This window comes from Acinonyx jubatus, chromosome A1, assembly GCF_027475565.1.
Source record: "Acinonyx jubatus isolate Ajub_Pintada_27869175 chromosome A1, VMU_Ajub_asm_v1.0, whole genome shotgun sequence".
NCBI classification, from domain to species: Eukaryota; Metazoa; Chordata; class Mammalia; order Carnivora; family Felidae; genus Acinonyx; species Acinonyx jubatus.
In genome coordinates this window covers 264,393-289,110 of record NC_069380.1, presented here as the reverse complement: position 1 = coordinate 289,110, position 24,718 = coordinate 264,393, and the positions used below count along the sequence as shown (strand labels likewise).

The window sequence follows — 24,718 nt, the reverse complement described above, 5'->3', positions numbered from 1 at the left end:
AAAGTCAGAGTGAATATTATGACTTTCCATCTGCCATCATTGTCCCATCCCTGGGCACCTGCCTCTCACCTAGAGGATGCTGCCAGGGCTCCCTAGGTAGACTTGCAGTGTGGTGGCCCCATGATTCCACACTCTGCTCAGTGTCTGTCCTGGTGGCAGCTGTGGCCTCCATCTCTGGGTCTCCACCCTTGTCCAGAGCTTGCCACTCAGTTGTGCTGAGGTGTTGGAGAAAGTCCTGGAAGAACCAGGGCTGTGTCAGTCTTTAGCAATTTCCAGAAGTGGGTGAGTGGGGCCCCTGTTCTCTGGGGTGGTAGGGATGAGGGTAGCTTGGCTGTTGGGGAGTTGTGGCAGACCTTGAGCCCCTGGAGCTGCTGGCTGGCACCCCTATAGAAGGCCAGTGCCTCGCTCCTGTGCTTGCTCAGCTGGGCGGCCACGTGTAGGCTCTGGTCCTCCAGCTTGTCATAGAGAGTGCGGACACTGAGGTCTTCCAGGGTCTTCAAGGGGAGTGGTTCTCCTGCAGGAAGGAGGCTTACAGTGAGGCTGTGCAATGGAGCCGGAGGTGGGAGCGTCCGGAGTGGCTGTACAGCTTCCCTCCTTCCTTCCAGCACCGACAAGTGCTGGAACACTTGTGAGTGAGAACAGAGGAAGCCTGCACGGGGGAGGGTTAGCGCTGGGAGGAAAGGCAAGCAAGGAGGCAGGAGACCTTCCCATGCAGGAGGTGGCAGTGGCTGTGGAGAGAACTTCAGTGTGAGTGTGACAGAGAGGGGGTCCTGCAGCCTCTGTCCGTCTGGCTTGGCGTCACACCAGAGTTGGGTGGTGGGCACTGCCTCCCTGTTTTGTTGACGGTGGGTCTCACTGGCCTTGACAAGCCAGCAGCTCCTTGAGGAGGCTGTTTGCTGGGTCGCCCAGGCCACATCTGGCTAAGTAACCTTTGTCCCTTCCCTCCACTTGAAATCATCTCACTGTCCCCATGTCTCCTTAACAACCTTGTGCTCCCCTTTGACAGCTTTTGCCCCACCTGTCCCCACTGCTCTGTGGACTCCTGTTTAGCCCCAGGTGTCCCACAGTACCCAGCAGACAGCAGAGGGTCACTAAGTACTCATCTAGCTGAGGTGTGGAGTGTGGTGTAGGCTTCTGGCTGGAGTGTGACCCGAGCTGAGCCCAGGGGAGTAAACCAGACAGCTCCACTGAGGTTGCTGGGCCCCATCGTAGTTCTCTCACACCCTGAAGGAATGTCCCCTTGCCAAGGGTCTTAAGCCCCTTGACCTCCTTCTCCCTCAAGCCCACTCTGCTCTGCTAAGGCACATGTGAGTGAAGCAGGCCCCTTTCTGACAGTCTTTCCCCCATGGAGTTGGGTTTTGAAGGAAGAAGGAAGAAGGAAAAAGAAGGAAGAAGGAAGAAGGAACGGAGGTGGCCATGCTGGCCTGGGGCTTGCTCAGAGAGTGGCCTGCAGGAGTGGAATGTGAAGCTGAGTGAGTATCCACTGCCAGGCCATACACTGCTCTTTCCCAGGCCTGGTGGGTGTGTGAGGGGAGAAAGGTAGCCCCATTCATGCTGGCAGAGTGATGTGGGAGTTCTTGTTCTGGGCAACAAATGTAAGCCCGGCCTCTACATGGCCAACTTTGCCTTCCTTTCCTCTCTGCAGCCTGGGTAGGTCTGTCCCTTGAGTTACCAGCCACTCAGGTTGGAAGGCAGTGGGAAGGCAGCTTTCCAGACCTCTTACACCATCAAGCGTTTTCTCTCTGTACACCCATCACACCCCCCACTATGTAGGGGCACTTCACCCTCCCTTAGAGGCCAGTCCTCTTACCAAAAAAGCCTTGTGCCAACACCTCCTCCTGTGGGAGATCTCAGCAATGAGCCCCCCACCCTCAGCCCTGAGCCTGAATTGAGACTTCCTTTGAGGGTTAAAATCCTGGTTTTTATCCCTGACTCTGTGTACCCTTCCCTGTGTCCACATTATACACACTTTTCACAGCCCACCTTGCTGATCACCCCGAGGGGTGATCCGAGGTGGGGAGGGTAGATTTGTCCTGCACTCAGTCAGTTCCCTCTGCCTGCATCAGGGAGGTACTGTCCTCACTGTCCAGATCTATCACTAGGAAAGAGATAACCAGCCTCTGAGCCCTAAGTAGAGTCATAGTCAGGACTGCACAGAGCTAGGCCTGCCTTGGACAGTGTGTGTGTATGTATGTGTGTGTGTGTGTGTGTGTGTGCAATGTGTATATGTGTGGATGCTTGTGGATGTGTGGACGTGTGGTGTGAGGAGGGGTGTGTGGTGTGGACCTGTGTTCAGGTTCAAAGCTAGCAAGACTCCAGTGCTGGTCTGGTCCCATGACTGTGTTTTATAACCACTCACTTCACTGCCTCCTCCAGGTCCTTGTGCATTTAATGTACTTCCTGGGGTTTCTGCAACACTGTAGTTAGGGACAAATGGAGGTAGACTCTAAGCTGTGTGAACCCACATCAAGGAGAGCTTACAGGGCTTTTCCTTTGTCCCTTTGATGTCTGAAGTGAGGCAGTCCAGTTGTTATTCCCAAGCAGGTGAAGGGTGTTGGCAGAGCCTCCTCTCCATGCCCCTCTGCACACACTTCCTCCTCACAGTAGGTACTGGGGGCCAAGTGAGGTTGGGAAGAAAGTGTGGCCCCTCTAGGTCCTCCTGAGAACCAAGGCAATATCCTGTTCTTCAGGTGAGAAGAGGAATTGACAGGGGCAGATGAGTGATCCTGTAAAGGGATTCTGTAGAACAAACTTCATTTTTGCCCCTGTGGTGAGCTAGAGCAAGCTGGCCGTGAGATTGGAGAATTGCCCTTGGGTTCCCAAGAACTCTTGACCAGCACAGCAAAGATTAGAGAGCCCTTGATTCAAGCCCAGAAGCACCTACTCTCTAGCCCTTGTCACTTGGGGATCTGGAGGGATTTCCTTGAGTCTCAATCTATTTGTCATTAAATAGGGATTGTACAACACCTGAAAACATCCACTTCTTGGTGCCATTGTGAGGATCAGATGGAAAGCATGATGTGTCTTCTAAGCTGTCAGTGCTATAGAAATGTGAGATGTTCCCCAGAGTGTACCTGGGGTGCCAGTGGGGGTGGAGGGCAGGTGAAGAAGAGAAGGGCAGTTGCTGTGTATAGGTGTGGTACCTGTACTCCAGGTAATGACTTTCTCCTTGGAATCAGCTCCTTCCCTAGAGCCCCACGGACTGAGTTCTTCATAGGACAGAAGGCTGGAAAGAAGAACCCATACTCAGGTGGCACAGGGCTCACATGGACCAGGAGTGCCAGTGATGAATATCACAGGTCAGCTTAAGAACGTGTTCTTGGGGAACCTGTGTGGTTCAGTTGGTTAAGCATCCAACTTTGGCTCAGGTTATGATCTCATGGCTTGTGCTTTCGAGCCCTGCCTTGGGCTCTGTGCTGACAGCTCAGAGCCTGGAACCTGCTTCGGATTCTGTGTTTCCCTTTCTCTCTGCTCCTCCCCTCCTCATGCTCTGTCTCTGTCTCACTCTCAAAAATAAATAAACATTAAAAAAAAAAGAGGACGTTCTTTCCTGAGTCTCCAGAGCCAGCACCGGGATCATGAATGTGGGCAGGGCCAGGGTGGGGAGTGGCCACACATGCTGTGGCCCCTAGGCTGGGAAAGGAGTGAAGGGTGGAAGGGGACTCACCTGTCCCTGAGGGGCACATACTCAGCAGGCACATGAGACTCCCCAAGGCCCCTCCACTGGGGCCTCCAAGCCCTTACAGGGCAGGCCTGAGCCAGGGAGGGCCTCAACACAAGGCCGAGGCCTGTCAGCAGCACAGTTGCCAAGCCAACAGCCAGCAGCACTCCTGCAAGGTTAGGACAGAGAGGCAGAGGCCACATGATGACCACTCAGAGCCTCTGCAGGCTTTATGCCTCAGCCGCTGCAGGGCTGCTTTCTTCCTGCCCATCTGGGCAAGGGGCCATGACAGACCCACCGTCTGAGGCTCAGCCTGGAAAGCTCAGTGAGATTGCTGACTCATGAAGACAGGAAGGAAAGAAAATGGTTGGAAACACACACAGAAGAGGTTAGAATGAACATCTTGGTGAGCCTATGACTCCACTCAGGGGCACTGTTGACCACGAGACCCTGTTCACAAGAACAGGTCCCAAAACTGAGGGGCTTGGGAGGTAGGAAGAAAGGGAAGGACCCCAAGAAGGAAATTAAATATTCTCTACCTGGGAAATGAAGTCCTAGTTCAGGGACAAGGTTGTCCTAGTGCCCATCTGAAGTCTTTGGGGCCATGCCTAGAGTTACAGGTAGGGCTGGACATGCACTGAAGGGTCCTGCTGTGCAAGGTTTCTCCCATGCCCCCTCCAGGTCATGGCTACTCTGGCCTGGGGTCAGTACCTGTGATCACTGTCCAGTCTGGGCCCAGGTTTAGCAGCTCGCGCCTGAGGACCCCATGCCTGGCAAGCTGATACGGGGAGGAGGGCTGCACAGGGGATAGGCTGGGATTGCAGGCCACTCCTTTCTTCTTCACCAGCACCACGATGATGCTCTCAGGCAGTCTGTTGTCTTGAAACACATATGTGCCTGGATCTAGGAACTGGTGGGCAAACCTGGGGAACGAAGGGCCAGAATATAGGGAAAGTTAGCTTTGCTGGGCTGCTTATACCAGACTGAGTGTGTGAGCTCCTCCCCATGCACAGGAATAATGTGGTCTAGGGAAGCTGCCCATGACTCCCAAATCGCTGCCCTCCATGCATTCAGGAGGCCTCACCTGTCCTTGGTCTTTTCTGGCCTCACCTCCCACATGGTTGACAGCCTCACATCCTCCTCTGTGTCTTCCTAGTGCCTCCCTAGCTGCGACCTACATGTGAGGAAGCATGGTTCCTCCAAGTTCCCAGGCAGCTCAGCAGAGATTACCTTGAAAAGTTGAGGTGAGTCTCTCGCACAAGGTGGCTGAGTCTCCTGAAGGCCCCAAAGTCCCAGTTGGGGTTGCTGTTGAACAAATGCTGCATCTGGTACACAGGGTAGTGACTGGCTGAGCGATCTGGGGAAAGAAGCCAGGTGGTGCTGGCTTCTAGGGGGCTCCTCAGTACCAGCTCTGGGCAGCCCACATCCAGGCAGCTCAGGGTCTGTCCTCAAGACCGTGAGGAAACTGAGAAGACATGTTTTCAATGAAATGACATGTTTCATCCTTTCATGTATATGATAACACATTTAACACTCTTGGTGCCAAGGCAGCCTGAAAAGTGAGCACACCAGCCCATTGCAGAGGCCCCCAGTCCCTGATGCCCTTTGTGGGTGAGCACAGCCAGATGCCCTGGTACTCTCAGAGGTGGGACCTGTTCAGCTTTGTACCTCTGACAGGCAGTGTGCATGCAGCAGGCACTCAGTACATGCTGTGGGGTGGCTGGGAGAATGAGCAGCTAAGGGGGTGGATGGGGTGCCTGGCAGAAATATAGGTGGGCCCAGCCAGGCAATTCGCTCTGCACAGGGGGTCTTTTCCTATGACAGGTATCACTTCTTCTTCCCAAGCACCCCTAACCCCCCTGAAAGATGGGGCTCTGAACTCACTTCCCCCAGCACATGGAGAAGGGGGAAGACAACTGCATTCACTTCACAGATGTAAATAGCAAGGCTGAGAGAGGATGCAGATTGCCCCAGGTCCTGGGGGCTTTATGGGAGACCTGGCCTGGAAACTGGGGCACGAATGTTTGGAGTTCACCTTCGGGGATTTGTTTCCCCTTTTGTTTCGCCTTGGCACTGCTTTGTGGGGAGGAACTTCGGTAGTTATGTGACACATGAAACAAAACACTTCATCTACTTCTTGGGCCAAGTGGCCATCCTCCTGTTTAAATCAGGCTAAAAGTGTGGCTTGTGCCACATACCCAGTGATCCATCTAAGAACAGACTGCAGCATAAATTCCAATACTAGATACTGATATCTTCAGCTTTGCCTGAGGGAGCACCTTAATCTTTGAACCTTTATTGTGCTGTTTGTACAGGGCATTCTCTGTACTAATTTATTGTGGTTCTAAAACAATTAGCAAATCAGGCTGCTTTTGCATTTATTTTCTATTCCATACCTCTCTGCTCCATGTTTTTCTCCTCAAAATCTATTCCTTAAAAAATATATCTGTTGGAGAGGGAAAAAAGCCCAACCCACACTGGCCTGGAGCTGGCTGCTCTCTTGCTTCTCTCATGTCTTTTTTAAATTTTTTTTATTTTTTAAGGTTTATTTATTTTTGAGACAGAGAGAGACAGAGCATGAATGGGGCAGGGGCAGAGAGAGAGGGAGACACAGAATCGGAAGCAGGCTCCAGGCTCTGAGCCATCAGCCCAGAGCCCGACGCGGGGCTCGAACTTACGGACCGTGAGATCGTGACCTGAGCTGAAGTCGGACGCTTAACCGACTGAGCCACCCAGGTGCTCATCTTCTCTCAAGTCTTTAGAGCTGCAGACCTGTGCCTGTTTCTGCCAAGCCAGCTGGTGTCCTGGGACATGTGAGTGGGGCAGCACTGTGACATCTGCCATCTGCATGTGAGCAGGTGGGCTGGGTGTGCAGGGAAGGCCCATCCACTCCACAGCAGCACCCCGGGGAAGTGCCAGGCAGGAGAAAGGGAGGGAATTAAGGTCTACTGAGGGCCCGGACTGTGCACAATGCATGCAAGGTGGATGCTGAACCTGGAGGGATGAGACTTCTTCTCTAAGGGAAGGCTGTCTCATGGAGGAAAAAGTCTTGTTCTGTAAGGTTCCCAGGGGTGGGAGTCACAGGGAGGCAGGCTTCTGCTCATTACAAGGATGACAATCATTGTAAACCAAGGTGTCTCAAGATGGAGGGGGCTACCAGGAGGGGTTGAGAAGTCTGCCTCTGGGGGCTTCAGGCCCTGAAAGGATGACTGTGTGGCACAGAGCAGACATGTGGGAGGGCTGGCTGAGAGCAGAGGTCACTTTGGTGAGTCCCTGCCTCCACCCAAAGCACAAAATCTGACACCCATGGGCTGCAGGGAGCAGTTGCAGAATGTTGGAGCTACAGCATCTGCTCCAACAAGTGAAGGGAGGCCCACAGTAAGTGACCAATCATGTTGAGAGCAGGGGGACAGCACAGGCTTGTTACTTGCTACTTCAAAGTTGTGGTTTATATGTGATGTCACAGAACAGCCAGGCAGAGGAGGGATGAGAGAGCCAGAGCCCAAGGGAGGGTCTCAGGTACTGAATTAGGGAACTCACTGTGAGGAAGAATGTGAAGCTGGAAAAGAATCACGTCCCCTTCTTCCAGGCAGACCACTGGGTTTGGAATATGGTGATGGATGCCAGCGTCCTGAGGGACAGAGTACTCCAGGCCTGTAGTCCGATGATACCTTTGTAGCCAAGGGCTGGATACAGGTGGTTCTGGGAGAGTTTGGGGAAGGAATGCTGAAGGATCTGGGCTTGTCTGGGGGGGTACACACACCCACCTACTAGCCCTGTCTTGTCTTGATTCCCTTTTAGGAGCAGTTTCAGCACTTCTGGAGCCCTCACCTCCCCAAAGACTGTCTTCCTACATGGCCTTCTGTGGTCCCTGCCTGACTCTCACCTTTTGAACACCAAGACAGGGCTGAGAAGTTTCTGAGGGGCCATCCCTTGCTGAAAGAATGCAGCCATATCCTTTACCCCCTTGCACTCGCTCTGGGAAAGCCTGGGCTTGGTATTCCTCCTCTGCTTACCAAGGAGGAAAGAGTCAAGCATGTCCATTCTGGAGATGACAAAGCCAAAGATGCCACGGGGACCACATTGGACCAGATGGACCCTGGCATTCTCTTGGAAGAACTGGTCTGGGCCCAGAGTGCTTGATACTTCCTGAGAACATACAGCACAGCATTATATACCTGGGGAGGGCCAGAGGGGCAGCGAGGTTTGCAGAGATGGATGGCCAGAAACCCAGACTGAGCCCTTTGGCACAGCCCCTGGTGATGCTGAGTTCAGAGATATCCACTGTCCACATCCCTCAGGATTTGTCTCCTTCCTTACTGAAACTTGCCCAGGGGGACTCCTATGCCCAGGGCTCCTCTTTATCTTCAGCAAACACCCCTGACTCTTGTCCCTGTCCTGGGTCATCAATTGCTCCTTTTCTATTTGCAAAGTCCTACGAACAGAACAACTTCTTCAGAACAATCATCTTACTATCACCCCAAATCTGCTGTCCAGTGTCACACCAGTGATCTCCCCACCCTTTCAGTGGCAAGTAGACAAAGCCATCTAGAACCTTCTGGTAGGCCAACATAAGGGTGAGCGGGACCTGCACTGCATCTGGGCCCTGGTCTTCTGCCCTTCCCACCCTGATGAAGCATCGAGACCCTGAAGAAAGCCTCAGCCAACACCATTGTAGCCAAGAGAAGGCCCCGCCTGTGGCCAGAGGTCTGGCCTTTGATAAGAAGCTCAGGCTCAGTTCCAGCAGGGCCCACACCATTTCTGTGACCACAGTGAGTGGTTTCATGCCCCTGGGCTTCACTTAACACTCTATAAAGTCAAGGTGTTGCTTTCTCGGCTCTCTTAGTGGCTTTCAAATTGGATGGTTGACATTATCAACATAAGAAATACCACTTACTTCCTTTCTGCCTTTCCCTCCAGCCTATGGAACAGAAATTCATGCAGATAGCAACAGACTAGGAAAGACTGGTTATCAAGTGGATTTTCCCTTTTTTTTTAAGTTTATTTATTTTGAGAAAGAGAGAGAGAGAGAGAGGAAGAGAGAGACTCCCCAGCAGGCTCTGAACTGTCAGTGCAGAGCCTGATGTGGGGGTCAATCTCATGAGCTATGAGATCATGACCTGAGCTGAAATCAACAGTCAGATGCTTAACCGACTGAGCCACCGAGGTGGTGCTCCCTCTTCTGCTGCCTGGTTTCTGCAGCCAGGGTGCCTGGGAGATTTTTTCCCCCTTGTCCCCAGCAGGCAGAGGCTGCCCTTCTATCCCAGCCCTTCCCCGAGGTGGGCTCACCCTCTGGTCATGGTCTCCAGCCTCGCCCTTCACGCTGAGGACCAGCTCCCTGCTGGAACCCCAGGCCAGGGAGAGTTGGGGGGCCTTTGCCAGACACTGGGCATCACAGAGCTCTTCTGCTGAAACATATTCCTGGCACTGGCAGCTGCAGGAGAGGAGAGGATGGGAGGTCTGTCCTGGTGGGTATGGCGCAGCTGCCCATTCCTGACACCCCTCCACTAGTACAGGCACCTCCAGAAGGATCTGAACTGTCTATTCTTCCAAAGCAGTGACTGCACTTTCAATGGAGGTCCATGATGACTCATTAAAAAGTGCTCTCTCTGGCCCCTGCTTCTGCACTAGCTTCCAGAACGGGAGCAGTGCCTGGGACAAATCCTAGTTGACAAGCTCAGGATTTTTGTTTTGGGCATCCTGCTGAGGCAAGAGTGAGGAGAGAGAATTGTTCAGCCTGGAATACTCTATTCAGCGGACCTTGTAGCACAATGGTTCCCTGGCCCTGCCTTCTGGGGGATACCATTCAGTCCACAGGCCAGGGGGAGGACTGGAGAGCCAGACAAAATCAGAGCCCTTCTCGTTTTGGCATCTAGCCAGGGTCACTCTTAACAGTTGGCTCAGGGACCTGGGGTATGGCGCTCACTCTGCCTTGCTGCCAGTACCTCCTCAGCTCTGGCTGCTTGCTTTGGCTGGTGTTGGCCTGATTCCCCTTCTTGGGAAATGCTGACATGGCAGCTTCTGGAAGGAGCTTGTATTTGGCTCAGTCTCCCATCAGAGCTGGGTCCTGCCCAACCTTTCTGGAGGGACTTTCTGGGGACAGTCAGGACCTGTCTGGAGACGATGAATTCATTCTGTTCTCAGCAGGTTTTTGTCACTCACATGCCCAGTTCAGCGCTGAGCTTCCCATCCACTGGGTGGCAGAAAGAGGAGCAGTTGTGCAGCTGGGGGGACACACACTTGCGGGTGGCAGCCAGACGTACTTCTCCAGCTGAGCAGCGCTCAGCGACCTGAAGGAGGATGTGGGAGAAGAGTCCTGGCTCTGGAACCCCCTGCAGGCCCAGGATGAGGGCACTCTCAGCATCAGAGAACATTCCAGGGACACGGTGGGGCCTCTGGGGAACCAGGCTCCCTGAGAGGTCATTTAGTGAGCACCCTAAGACTAAGGTTAGGCTTGAGGGTAGAGGGAACCTACAATAGTAATAGAAGACAAGTTTGTTGCTTGGAAGAGGTAACTGGGAGGTCCAGCTCTAGGGAGACTGGGGGGAGTGATCAAATTACTCTCCTAAGATCCTTTATAATGAATGCTGAAATTTGTGGGTCTATGATAAGGAGAAATATGTCTTATCATGCGAGCTTTCTAAAGTGTTCTCATTTGTATAGGAGGTAATCCATCCAGCACAAAGGACTACACATTAACCCAACAGACAATGAAAAGCGACTGGCATGCAGAGGGACCCATAAATGCTACCTCTCCTCACTCTCCTCAAGGCTTCCTTTCCTAAGGCTGAGTGAGGTGTTACCTGGGGCTGACAGTCCTCATCACTGTCGCTCTCCTCACTTTCCAGGCCCCTCCTGCTGTAGGACTCATGTCCTGCCTGGCAGATGCAGGAACCATCTGACTTCTGGAAGACCCTGTTAAGGCCCCGACACGTGCAGTGGGAGGCACCTGGAGATAGAGAAGCCCTATGGCCCATCACAGGTGCCTAACAGTGAACCATGATATGAGCAAGCTCTCTTTCCCTGTCCACAGTCAGGTACCTGATTAGGGTTAGAGTTAGGGTTAGGGTTAGGGTTAGGGAGATCAGATACCCACATTTGCCAGAGTCTGACCTTAGGAGTCTTTGTGGGGATTGAATGAAATCTTCTAAGTCAATGATTCTCAGGCCTGACTTTTAATTAGATTCATCTGAGAAGCTTTAAAAAACATGGATGTCCAAGTTCCCTTTAGGCAAATTTAATAAAAACCTCTGAAGTGAAGCCAGAACATCTACTTTTCAAAAAGGCCCTTGAGTGCTTTAATGTGTAGCTGGGGCTGCAAATTACTGATATTATTGAAAGCACTTGACACCTCATGGAAAGTGTTGTTCCTATTCTCCACTACACAAAGCCTTGTTGGCCTGTTCTGAAGGACTAGCACGGGCCTCTGTCTCTAGACAATAGAAAGAGAGGGAGTTGGAGAGACTGAAGGTCTCTGAAGGAATTTGAAGGATGGTCTAGATTGGATAGACAGAGCCAAGAGAACAGGGATTCTCAGCAGAGGATAAAGTGATGAGTGGGGAAGTTCATATTTTATATGGGAGACCAAAGGAGTCTAGGTGAATGTTCTTCTGGGAGAACAATTTGGGAGAGAGGTAGAGATTGGGACCTTGTAGCTGACTAGGGTTCTTTGCAAATCCAGCTTGTTTGCCCCTGTTGGGACTGTCATCTGCTCAGGAAGAATTAAAAACTCATTTAAAGTTTAGCACATGTCAACTTCCTGAAGATAATCACTCATACACTGTGCATAGTAGCCCAAAGGCCCTCAGCAGAACTTGTTGAATGGATTGAAAGTTGACTTTTTTTTTCTGTGTGGACTTTGTCATATTCTTTCCCCAAATTAATTTAGGGACCACTGACAAGAGAAATAATTGTTTATACTGTAGAGAAGGAAGGGAATTACTCAATTCTGAAGTGACACAGAGAACTCTCACCAGCGAGGTTATAGATGGTCAAGCCCTCTCTAATATCCTGAACATTAGTATGTTCTTTGGCTCATTTGGACCAGGTCCCTGCTGACACCCTGGGCACTCTCAGATTGGGTCCAGGAGTCTTTCATGTCTCATTGTCCAACTGGGCTTCCACTTGGTTTTGTGGGACCTGTAGTTCCACAGGAGAGCCTTGGGGACTTCTTGGGTGAAGGAGTGACTCAATGGGAGCAGCTGTGAGAGCTTGTCCTTTGTTGAATATGGGTTACTCTGCTTTTGCATTGCTTCACATTAATTTCCTAAATAAACATTATTTTGAGAAACTCTTGGCCTGGCATCTATGGCTATAGAAATAATCATGGATCTATATTAAAAGAATCATTGTTTAATATCTTTCCCCAGCAATCTCAACTCAACAAGATTTTACTCATTCTCAAGTTCCTGTTTAAATACAATCTTTCCCATAAGTTTCCCTGATCCTTCAGTTCTTCCCATTTTGAACTATCCAGCCTTCCTTGTTTTTTTCTTTCTTGTGGCACTTGATGCTTCTGCCAATTTCTTATATATTTTCTTTCTTCCTATTTTATTTGTCTTCATATCTTCCATAGTGTCTTTGTGGCACTAACAACAATAATTGGAACTTGGCATTTGTGAGCTAACCTCTAAAATAAGTTAACTAAAAAGCCCCTACCTCATCCCCAAAGGGAAAATGGCAGTTTACAAAAGTGCATATACTTACAAGATTTTTTCTACCTTTGACAATGGCAGAGTATCTTCCTATGACATATAACTAGAAAGGTCAGAAAAAATATGGAAAACATCTGTTTGAAGGAATGAAGAACTTAACTGGGAACTTAAGGGGAAAACAATTTTGGAGAGAATGAAAATCCAGAGGGGTGAGCCCCACATTTGGCACCCCGTTTTCCTGAAAGGCATTTACCACTTCAAAGGTACCATTAAGAGGCTGAGATGAGCATAGCTTTAGGATGTCTCATAAGGCTAAGGGGACAAAAATTGGGCCCACCAAGAATAAGGATCTCTGGTAAACATCATAGGCTTTCAGTTTGGGCCACTGAAGGGCTACACCCTAGTGTGGACTGACTGTAAGGAAATCAACTTTATCAAAACCTGGAAACTAGCCCTGATTTTCTGAATCCCTGATGAAGTGAAATGATTTATTCCTACTGTAAATGCTTTCCAGAATGAAAGTAATCTTCTATGGAGGAATGTAACAACATCCAGAATTTCAGATTTTCTCTATAGTTTTCACTCACAATATGCAGCAATTAAAAAAAAAAACAAAAGAAACAAAACAAAAAATAGGCATGAGAAAAAAGAATTTTTAAGAAATCAAAGGAGAGAGAGAGAGAGAGAGAGAACAACAAAAAACGCTAGTTGATAGCTACAAGCTCTCAAGAGGTCCAAATATTGGAGTTTTAAGACGCAAAATGTACTTTAAACTGTTATAAGTATGTTTGATAAATCAAAGGACAAGATTAAAGGAGAATTTCAACAGGGAAATATAAAAGACTATAAATTCCAGATTTGAAAGATTCAATAGCAAAAAATAAAATAAAATAAAATATTGATAGATGCACTTAATAGCATATTGTATGGAGCTGAAGACAAAATTAATGAAGTGGGATATAGATCTGAAAAAACTATCAGACTGGATCTCAGAAAGAAAATGAAAATGAGAAATGCAGAAAAAGGTGCAAGAGACATGTGTGTGGTAAAAAGTGATAACATATGTGTAATTGGAGAGTCCAAAAAGAAAGAAGAGAGTAGACCAGGAAAAATGTTAAAACTATAATGGCCGAGAATTTCACACATTGATGAAGTGCACCAAAACACAGATACAAGAAGTGCTAAAGAAACTCAAAGAAGATAAATACAAAGAAAAGCTATAGGAAGAGAACTGTAGTTATATTCCTAAAAAATGAAACATAATGAAGAAATCTTAGAAGCACCAGAGAAAAGGATTTTTACCTCCTAAAAGCAAATATGAGACTTATGTGACACTTCTTAACAAAAATAATGAAAGACAGAGGCCATGGAAGTCTATTTTGGAAATGCTAAAAGAAAACAACTATCAAGCTATAATTCTCTGTTTAGCTAAAATATGTTTCAAGGATAAGTTGAAAAAAGAAATTTTAGACAACACACTGGAAGATGAAATTTGAAAAACTTAATAGCATTTACAAAAACCTCAAAATACGTTAACTTCAGGCATATCTTGGAGATAATGTGGGTTCTGTTCTAGACCACTGCAATAAAGCAAATATTGCAATAAAGCAATTCAAATGTATTTTTTGGTTTCCCAGTGCATATAAAAGTTATGTTCAGGGGTGCCTGGATGGCTCAGTCAGTTAAACATCTGACTCTTGATTTTGGCTCAGGTCATGATCCCAGGGTCGTGAGATTGAGCCCTTTGTTGGGATCTGTGCTCAATGTGGAGACTGCTTAAGATGCTCTCTCTCTCTCACTCTCTCTCTTTCTCTCCCTCTTCCCTCCCCCTGCTCCTCTGCCAGCTCATGCTCTGTTTCTCTTTCTCTAAAAAATGTTATGTTTATACTATACTGTAGTCTATTAAGTGTCACTAGCGTTGTCTAAAAAATGTATATACAGTATATGCCCTAATTAAAAATATTTTATTGCTAAAATATGCTAATCATAATCTGAGCTTTCAGCAGGTCATAATCACTGATCACAGATCATAACAAATATAATATTAATTAAAAATCTTGAAATATTGAGAGAATTATCAAAATGTGACCCAGAGATACAAAGTGAGCAAACACTGTTGGAAAAATGGCACCAATAGATTTTCTCAACGCAGGGTTGCCACAAACTTCAATTTGTTAAAAAAAAATTCCTTACCGAGAAATAAAAATGAAATAAAAATCTTAGAAGAGTAAAGGAGGCATAAATAAAAGGAAAGCTAAGCCATGTTCAAGGACTAGAAAACTCAAGATAATAAAGGTGTCATTTCTCTCCCAAAGGATTTGTTGTTTCTATGCAACCCAATAGAAATTCCAGCAAGTACCTCTGTGGATATGATCTGATTATATGGAAATCAAAGGCTACAAGAGCTAAGACAGTCTTAAAAAGAACAGAGTTGGAAGACATAGACTATTGATATCAAAGTTTACCATATTTATATAAGGATAGGATAAAAGACCACTGGAACAGAATAGAGATTCCCAAACAAACCCACATGTATATGGGATGTCTGATTAATGACAAACATGAATGATCTTTCAATAAATGTGTCATTCCCTTCCAAGTAGTAACCAGGCCTGACCCAGCTTAGCTTCCAAGATCTGATGAGATAGGGTGCGTTTGGGGTGGTATGGCCGTAGACAATAAAGGTCCTATTCCAATTGAATATTTGTTTCGGGAAAATGAATATTGATTCCTAACTCATACCTTATGTGATAAAGAAACACAACTTTTAGAAAATAAAAGGGGAGAATATATTAACTGGAGTAAGACTTCCTCTTGTAGAAGTTGAGAAGGTTAATCAGAACACAAGCCTGAAGAGAATGTTGGCTTACTCCAATATTCGACCTAGAGGTGATCAAGGCCCCTGTTATGTACTCAGTTGTGTCCCCCCAAATTCTTATGCTGACGTCTGAACTCCCAGTATCTCAGAATGTGACTGTACTTGGGGATGGGGCCTTTAAAAGGTGATTACGTTAAAATGCAGCCATAGGGTGGCATATTTATAGGAAGAGGAAATTTGGACACACAAGAGAGATACTAGGGATGCTTGCATACAGAGGAAAGGCCATGTGAGGACACAGAAAGAGAGGTTTGAAAACCAAGAAGAGAGACCTCAAAAGAAGCCAAATCTGCCAAAACCTTAATCTTGGACTCCTAATTCTGGAACTGTGAGAAAATAAAATTTTATTTAAGTCACCAACTCTGTGTATTTTGCTATGGCAGCCTAAGAAGACTAAGATAGCCCCAGGGTTCTATGTCACAGAGAACAGCTGCAATAACTTCAGCCTAAAAAAAATTTAAGTAGTGTGACCTAAAGGTCATCTCTACCGCAAAAATTATAATCACATGCCCATAGAAGGTGTAACTCTAATCCCATCATGATCACTCCAAGATAAACCAGTTAAAATATATTTCTCAATAACTAAAGAAACGGGCTGTACTAGATTGCTATGTAGAAGCCAATGAAATGCAATTTGGACAACACAACCACTGGGACTTGCTTCACTCAGCCCCTGATCTCCAGGTCCTGAGGGATCACTGGATTCAGGGCTCTGTCACCTAGGAGATAGAATCCCAGAGACAAGAAATGATGGTAGAATCCCTGGAAACCTCAAATCACACCATTTGAAAGTGGCATAGCATGGTGGTTAAGAGGAGGAATGTGGGAGTCAGCTAGACTGGGTTCAAATCCTGGTTCTGCCACTACCTGACTGTGGGCAAGTTATTTAAACTCTCTGCAGTTTAGTTGACATGTTTGCAAAACAAGAATGATAGTAACTGCACCTATTTAATAGAGTTGGTATGAGGATTGGTATTAGGGCGGCACTTACAATGGTACCAATGGTACCTGGCATCTGTGGAGATCTGGGGTCAGCCCTGAGGCTAAATATATATGATTCTGATGACCTTAATTTCCTGCTATTGGATTATCTGGTTACTTATCCTGCTTGTACTATGGATCATGCACAAGTGGTTCACACACAAAAACCATGTGAAGACCACCTATGTGAAATGAGGAAAGGTGACAGGTATCAGCAAGGAGCCAGTGGCCATGGCTGAGTGCTGTGCTTATGTCTCTGTGCCTGATCCTGCCACATAGATGCTAAGACAAGGGTCGGCTTGAGAGAGCTGGATGTGGCTGCCCCTACCTTTAAGCACCTGCAGCATTATCGGAACCAACTGGCCAGTCTCAGCGCAGGGTCCTGGCTCCTCCATTAGCCGAATCATCTGGGGCAAGTTGCTTGACCTCTCTGAGCTTGTTCCCTCACATTCATTCACTTGCTTGTTGAAGTCTTTGCACAGACTTATTTTATCCACGTACACACACCACACTGGGACAGCGAGAGTCACAGGGTCGCCCATTCTCTCACTTACTTCAGCTTTTGTAGAACAACCATATTTGGTGATAATGTGGTTTTCTGAAAGCTTACACTGCTGACCCTCAAAACTTCAGGGGACAGGAGAAATGGTGTATTTGGGACCCATATCTGGAGACCAGGGCAATTAGCCAGTGAGAGAGTGGGCATGGGTGGAGACTCACCAGGTGGAGAGAAAGAAGAGCTCCCACAGGGGAGGCAGCCGGCCTGGCCAGGATGGGCACTGAAGGTGCCTGCGGGGCATGGCAGGCACTCTCCAACTGCCCCTGCCTGGCTGCTGTTTCCAAAGGTTCCTGCGGGGCAGGGCCTGGGGCTGTGAGTCTTGGCTGGACAGTAATGCCCCACTGGGCAGGGCTGGCTCTGGTAACTCTCTGTTCCTGGAGGGAAATGGAGGGGAAATTCTGAGCCATGGACTCCAGCTCAGGTGGGGACTAAGAAATGGCAGAGTCCAGGGGAAGAATGAACTTGGGGTATGGGTGGGGTGGAAAGTGGGAGGGAGATAGCAAAGCAAATACTGTTGAGGGCAGATCTAGATTGTAGGGAGGACAGTGGAGGCTCTGTGCTTTATTGTATCTACCCCCCCACCCAAAAGAGTCCTCCTTGACTTTTGGGGCACCACAGAATGCACTTCCATCCCTCTAGCAAACAGAGCAGAATGCCCAGCATTGCTGACACACTGGGCAGTGGTTGTCCTGTTTTTCAGAGCACTTGGACCACTCGCTCCAGTATGCTAATTTGTACGATGTGATGTACAGTCTGTAATTTTTAGGTCTTTTAAAAACTAACATCAAGACAGTTGTGGTACCTACTTTCTCTGAATCTTCCTTCACCTGTGTCCTCCCCATGTTCTTGGGTCTTTCTCATCAGGTGGCTGGTCTAGCTGAGAAAAACTAGCCCCTGTTCCTCTGCCTGCTCCCAGGGGTTCTGTGGGTCCTCCCTACCTGCCACCTGCATCTTCCTCACCGGGCTCTGCCCAATTCTGACTCGAGGCCCCAGCCCCCCTCTCTTGCTCACATCCAGGCTTCCCAAACTCACCCTGGTGGCAGCTGAATCCAGGGGGGCAGGGCTGGCAGGCTTGGGCATCCAGAGCCAGGCTGCGGTAGGTGCCTGCTTCACAGAGGTGGCAGCAAGTCTCCTCTGAGACCCTGAGGCCACTCCTGTTCAGTGCCTCGGAGCCCCCAGGGCACTCGCGTGGATGGGCACTGCCCAGGGGACAGTAATAGGGAAACAAACAGCTGCACAGAGACACAGAGCCCAAGACTCTAGTTTCATGTTGATAAGGGGCTGTGTGTGCTATTGGCTCTCATCTCACTAGCAGGGTTCCCCTCAACTCCCCCATCGACATTCCCCATGCTTAACCCTTAAGCTGCCTGGGGGAGGGGCAGCTCTGATATTATCCCAGACAGGGGGTCATGGGCTGGGCTTTGTGTCCAGTGAGGACTAAGTAGGTCCAGGTGTCATCCTGGAGGAGGGAGCCACATCCATTGTCCAGGTCATTGGGCAGTGGCCAGACCTGTGCTCCCTGCCCACTTCACCCTGGGCAAAGGAATGAGTGGAACAAATCTGACTGGCTCTGGATGGGGGGACACAGTGGGAGTGCTGGGAGTGTCAGTCCTGGACACAGGATTGGGGTTGCCAAATGAAATACAGTGCATCCAGTCGTATTTGAATTTCAGATAAACAGTGGTAATTAACAATGAATAAATAATGAGTATAAGTACTCTCACATATTGCATGGGCCATACTTATACTAGAAATTTGTTGTTTACTTAAAATTCATACTTAACTGGGTTTTCCTGTATTTTTATTTGCTAAATCTGGCCACCCCACACAAAATGGCCCTGGAAACTAATGAAGGGCATCTCAGTGGGATTTGCTTCCTCACCCTCCCTTCCTTTTTAAGGACAGAGGCAGGGACTGAGGCATGTGAACACTGTAGCTGGGAAGTCCAAGCAAAGGGTTGCCCAGTACTTGTCTTGGGGTCCTGAATCCTTTGGGACTCAGGGGTTTGACTCCTCTCTGGAGATCCCTGAGGCTGAGACACACAGGCAGGGGAGGGTACTCACAGCTGCCCTGGGCCAGTGTAGGTGGAGGAGCCAGCAGGGCAGGCATAGCCCCCAGGACAAAGTGGGGGGATCCCTGTCTGGGTCTCGCAGTAAGAGCCAGCCCTACAAGTGACCTCAGCCACAGCACCTGAGGGAGACAGGAACAGACCAGTGCACCTTGGTCTTGAGGGTATCCAGGTGGCACAGATCCAACCAAGACTGAGTGGGCCATGGGGGGGCTGGGAAAACGGCTTGCTAGGGCAAGCAGGTGGCCATGCCTTGCCTGCATGATGCGCCCAGTGCTGATAAGACTTGCCTGAGCACCTGGCCTAAGCCTCGGGGGTGAGAGTACAAGGGATGGGAGCAGTGGCTGGGGAGGGAGGGATAGGCCAGGCAGTCTCACCTGCAGGGCATTCAAATCCAGCTCTGCAGGGGATCACAAACACATTTGCATGATCCCTCAGCTCGGCCTGGGGGCAGTAGTGGCCAGGGGGACAGAGCTCACAGTCTTCTTTTGATGATGCCCCTGGTTTTGTCCGAAAGGTGCCAGGTGGGCAGAGAAAGGCACCCTGATCACCTGGACACCAGTAGCCTGGAGGACAAAGGTGGCTTTCAAGGGAGGAGAGACCTGGGGGCAAAAACAGCAGGCATGGCCATGGGACCCCTGATGGCCTCTTATCTCTCCTCCACAGAGGTCTCAGCCTCTGGCCTAGAGGTAGCCTCTCACCTGGGGATACACAGAGGTATCCAGGAGGGCAGGGGAGGCACTCTGCCAGACTCTGGCCTCCTTCTGCAGGCAGATAGGTGTGTTCAGGGCAGGCCTGAGGGGTTCCTGGGCTGGTCTCACTCCCTCCAGGGCAGTAGTGGCCGGCAGGGCAGGGGTGGGTGGCCAGGTCCCCTGGAGAGCAAAGGTTGTGATCACTTTCTGTCCTCTCTTCCTGCCCAGCGGGCCTCCCTCTGCCCTTCTCAGGACCAGTGCACTCCTGGTACAGGTATCTCACCAGCTTTGCACCAGCGCCCAGCAGGGCAAGGCCCACATTCCTCTCGCTGCTTGGCTCCGGGGGCAGCCGCCATGGTGTGAGGTGGACACAAGGTGGGTTCTCCACTGCCCTCTGGGCAGTAAAAACCTGGAGCACATGGGGTCACACCAGATCTTGTGGAAGGCAGGGAGGCTGCTCCACCATGGCAGGTTGGCAACAGCATGTATCCAGGGGTGGCCTGGGGGATTCTACTGGCCCAGGAGTTGAGAGGCCTGGATGCCAGTCCTGGCTCCACATAAGATGTTTGTCAAATCACTAACCATCTGAATTACATTAGGTGCCTATCATATGACATACATATGATGTATGCAATTACATACACATGCATATGCAGATACATATTAGATGTATAACGCTGGGGTCCACTACTTTTTATGATTTTTTAAAGTAACCTCTATGACCAACATGGGGCTTGAACTCATGACCCTGAAATCAAGAGTTGCATGCATGCTCTGCTGACTGAGATAGGCAGGTGTGGGTGTCAACTATTTTTAGAATTTGTTTTTGACTAAAAAAAAAAATCCTTTCCCTGAGTGGGTCTGGTGGTGACAGCTAAGCAACCTTGTTCTCTGCCTCTTTCACACCCCAAGGAAAAGAAATGGGTTGTTACCTGGTGGGCACTGCTTGGCACACAGCTGTCCTTGGGGACACGAGGTCTGAGACTCCCTGGGACCTTGTGTTATCAGTTCGGAGGCCCCAGGGGGGCAGTAATAACCAGCAGGACATTTCCCCCACACCTGTCCACCTCTAACAGTACAGAGAGGGGGAGAAGAGTGAGATCAGGGTAGAAGGGGTGATCCGAGCCCAGTGCCCCAGAACCAGAGGAGACCCAGGCCCTTGTTTCAGACAGGTCCATGCTGACCCAGCGTGTGAAATGCTTCTGACCTCTGCCCCAGGACAACACATGACTATACCCATGTATATGATAGAAACAGGATGTGATACTTCATTCAGCAACAAAACAGGGCACGAGCGTCAGACCCAGGGGTGCTGGGCCCAGTGCAGGGTTCGAGGAACCTCTGCAAGTCCTTCAGGAAAAGATGGATTCCTGGGTGTCTCTTCTTCACTGAGTTTGTGGAGCCCAGTGGATAAAGACGAGGACCCAGGGCTGCGACAGCAGGACGAAAGTTCCCCCTGGAGGATCTTTGTGGCCTTGTCACATTCACTGTGGAGTGAGGAGGGAGAAGACTGGCAGGTGTTCTAGCTGCTTCCTGCATTGCCCCCAGTGAGTGCCTGGGGCCTGCCAGGTCCTGAGGCCTGAGCTTTGACAGCCACCAGTCTGATCTCCAACTCTTCAGCAGAGTGCAGGCTAGATCAAAGGACGAACTTCCTGAGTATAGGGAGAGGATCCTCCAGAAAGAGCATCTGAGGAACTCTCCACTTTCACTTTTCAGGAGAAAACAATCTGCTCTGAAGCAGGTTCACCTCTGCATGAAATGGAGCAGCTCTTCTTTCGAAAACCCCTCTTTCCAGTCTCAGGAAATTGGGAGTTACATGTTTTCAGCGAAAGCTGGGAGCTTCCTCTGGATCAGATATCCCCAGTGTGCTTTCCTTTAGTCTGGCTACTCTGGGAGATTTGGGCCGAGGGCCACTTTGAGAGGCTAGGCCTGTCTCCAAGGCCTCAGGGGAGACTGGGGAACCCTTATCCAGCCCTGGAGGTTGTGAGTCTCTGAATCCCAAGTACAGAGTTCTTCCAGTGGCTTCTCCTGCTACAGGGAGAATGTCCCCATTGCACAAATTACATACATAACAAGTAAGTATAGGACATTCAGGCAGAATTTGGGCATCCTGAGGCCTGCTCTCTGATTATTCTGTTTATGGGTACCATTTATTGTCTTTCTAGCCCTTATGATTATAAAAGCTATTCACATTGTGGAAAATTCAGAGATAGAGGTAAAAGGAAGGATTGTTCATCTTTTCCCCTGAGTGTATGTGTATTACCTACAGGCACATAGAATTTTGCCTATAAGGAAATTCCCCATATTTTTAGGCAGGACTGAGCAGAGCTATGTTCATTTCATACTGACCCTCGCTCAATTTGAATGTATTTATTATTTTTTAAAGAAAATCTAGGCCTGTGCCCATTGTCCTAGCTCTCTTCACCTAATTGTCGGGTTTGACTCCCTGTTCAGACCTGTGTGGCCAGGTGGGGCTATAGTCTTACAGCTGGCCCTGGCCCCTCACACTTTAACTGCCCCACAAATAGCGTGGGGGCCTTGAGGAAGGCCAGGGGGCCCAGTGGGTCTTTTCAACCAGGGGATAGAATTTGATGGCAGCACAGGAGGTGAATAACCGTGGACTATCACTGACCTGCAGTAGTTACCGGGGGGACAGACGGAGCAGTCACCCTCTTCCCGGAGGCCTGATGCATCTTGGGGAGTGAAGGTCCCTGGAGGACATGGAAGAGGGGACCACGTTCCTGGAGAGGGTAGGGTAGCTGGTGAAGATGGGCAGCTGAGGGCTCAGGTTACATGAGGGTCTGTGGACCCGCCTCCTCCACACCTGGAGTAATTAGTGACTGGGCCCCCCACCTGTCAGTATCCCACAGTCCCCATGGTGTTGAGTTTTTCTCCTTGCTTTCTCAGAGTCTTCAAAGTGCTGAAATGGCTGTGACTTTAGTCTCTCCCCCTAGGATTATTGTCCTCTTAAAAAGAGTAACTCCCTAGGGAAGAATTTCCAGATAGCAGTGAAGCTTATTTCAGGGTAAGGGGCTATTAATCTAGCCAATGGGCTCAGGGAGTTGCCTTCTGTGTATCAGACACTGGGCTCTCTGGGACTGAGCTGGAACCAGTCAGTCCATACTAAGTACATCTCTCTTGGGAGCTGCCTTCCCCTCCTAGCCACCACCTCCACAGTGCCTTACTGCCTAGCCTGCTCGGTTGTGGTTCTCTTCTCTCTAACCTGGGTCACCCCCCAACCCCACTATATCAGTGGCCCTTGTAGTGGCCTGGAGGCCATCCTCTGACTTTGCTGACCTCAGCATTGTCTTGTGCATGTGGGCTGTGGTGCTTTGTGTCAGGCGCACCCCAGTATACACCTGGGATGGGAAATAAGAGAAGTCCCCCAGCAGGGAAAAAGTTTGAAGAGAGCAGCTGGATATACTGAAAAAAAATCCCTGACCAACAGAAGTAAGAAGCTGAAAGGTGTGAGTTTACTTAGGGAAGGTTAAAGAGAGTCAGGACTTCAGCAAGATTGGGCTGAGGGTCTGGGTAGCCAGGTGAACAGTGCTTCCCAGAGGGCACCTGTACTTCCTGTGTGTGTGTGTGTGTGTGTGTGACTAATACAACCTGTAATTGTGGGGACAACAGGCCAAGTTCTTTGAACTTGAAATGTTGTAAATATTCTGGGGTAAGAGGTCACTCATTTGAAAGGGGTACATATACCTTTCACAACATAGTCACAAGAAGAACAAAGTTAGGGGTGTCTGGGTGGCTCAGTTGGTTAAGTGTCTGACTCTTGATTTCAGCTCAGGTCATGATCTCATGGTTCATGAGATTGAGCCCTGCATTGGGCTCTGCGCTGACAGTGTGGAGCCTGCTTGGGATCCTCACTCCCATTCTCTCTGCCCCTCCCCCGCTTATGCTCATTCTTTTTCTCTCTCTCAAAATAAATAAACATTAAATATATATATGAAAGGAAGAACAAATGTATGCATCAACTGTGGATCAAATACTTGCAAAGGTAACATACAACTCCTAAAATTTTCAGGAAGATTTTCCCCAAATTTATGTAAGACATGGCAAAGATTATGAACTTTTGTGGATACGTGCTTGTCTGCCAGGCTGCCTGGGACAACACATGTATGTTTGTATGCATTTGTGTGTGTGAATTTGCATGTGTCTGCATACACTGTGTGTGCATCTGTACATGTGTGCACACATGTGAGTTTGTATGTGTGCACTATGAGCCTGTGTATGTACACTTGTGCATGAGTGTATGTATTCACATGTGCATGCAAACGTTTGGGTGAGCATGGGCTAATTCACAGTGTGTTCAGGGTGACTGGACTCAGACTTGAGGAGAGTGAACTCATGGTCACTGGGACATTGCCTTCTGATCTTCAGATTCCACTTCCTGCACCCCAACACCACCACAGAGCCCTTCTCCATGTGGTGCTCAGGAAGCTGCTCCCAGATTGTTGGCCCAGACCTGGCACAGGTTATGACATCTGTTTGCCATCATCCTGATCCAGGTGCTCACCCTGGGTCCCCAGGCTGAGTGTAAGAAAGAGGCAGGACATTGAGCATGGGTGTGTCATGCTGAAGAGAAGAAAAGAAATGGGGGGGCGGTCAGGATGGGCATGGGGTAGGAGTGAGGGGAGGATGGAAGTTGTGCAGGTGCTCTTCCCCATTGGCACTCCTAGTGCAATGGCATGCAGTAGGCACTCCACGGAGTTTGAATGAATGGAAGGAAGGAAGGAAGGAAGGAAGGAAGGAAGGAAGGAAGGAAGATGAGCATTTCGGGGAGGAAGATAAAGGCCTGGGATGCATGGGGACTTGAGGGTTCCTGGGCATACCGGCTGGGCAGTAGGCATGTGCTGGGCAGAGCCTGGGCATTCTGGTGCCGGGATGCGGGCAGTGAAAGCCAGGTGGGCACAGGAGGCAGGAGTCTGAACCTAGGGATGGCTGGTACTCCCCTTGGTGGCACAGGACAGGCCAAGCAGACCCTGGTTGGCAGAAGTGACCCTGGGCATTGGACACAAAATGGCACCTCTGAGAGCCAGGTTGGGTATGGCTGAGTGCTCAGGGGCTCAGGAAGGTCATGGAGTTATCCTTCATTCTAGGTGGTTCAGGTCATGGTGACTGGAGTGCAGGAAGCCAGGAGGCTGGGTGGGCCAGTTGGAGAAAGAACTGGGGCCTGGGAGATGGGAGTGTTGAGGTCCCTCCTACAAGGCACCAAGAGC

The 24,718-nt window shown here is 49.4% G+C and overlaps 1 protein-coding gene across 1 annotated transcript in view; it reads right to left on the bottom strand.

Moving 5' to 3' along the window:
* LOC106979786 (zonadhesin) overlaps positions 1-24,718 on the bottom strand; it is a 130,489-nt gene that overhangs the window by 15,079 nt on the left and 90,692 nt on the right. Inside the window, exons 50-69 of the mRNA XM_053203494.1 lie at positions 24,332-24,500; positions 22,126-22,234; positions 20,426-20,562; positions 19,777-19,902; positions 19,503-19,673; positions 19,179-19,403; positions 18,797-18,923; positions 17,766-17,965; positions 16,895-17,107; positions 10,465-10,610; positions 9,824-9,993; positions 8,951-9,095; positions 7,678-7,810; positions 7,202-7,363; positions 4,892-5,018; positions 4,373-4,584; positions 3,668-3,830; positions 3,144-3,226; positions 354-514; positions 70-235 (exon numbers count right to left, since the gene is read on the bottom strand). Of these exons, the coding sequence (XP_053059469.1) occupies positions 70-235; positions 354-514; positions 3,144-3,226; positions 3,668-3,830; positions 4,373-4,584; positions 4,892-5,018; positions 7,202-7,363; positions 7,678-7,810; positions 8,951-9,095; positions 9,824-9,993; positions 10,465-10,610; positions 16,895-17,107; positions 17,766-17,965; positions 18,797-18,923; positions 19,179-19,403; positions 19,503-19,673; positions 19,777-19,902; positions 20,426-20,562; positions 22,126-22,234; positions 24,332-24,500 (3,145 nt within the window). The remainder of the gene's footprint in view (positions 1-69; positions 236-353; positions 515-3,143; positions 3,227-3,667; positions 3,831-4,372; positions 4,585-4,891; positions 5,019-7,201; positions 7,364-7,677; positions 7,811-8,950; positions 9,096-9,823; positions 9,994-10,464; positions 10,611-16,894; positions 17,108-17,765; positions 17,966-18,796; positions 18,924-19,178; positions 19,404-19,502; positions 19,674-19,776; positions 19,903-20,425; positions 20,563-22,125; positions 22,235-24,331; positions 24,501-24,718) is intronic.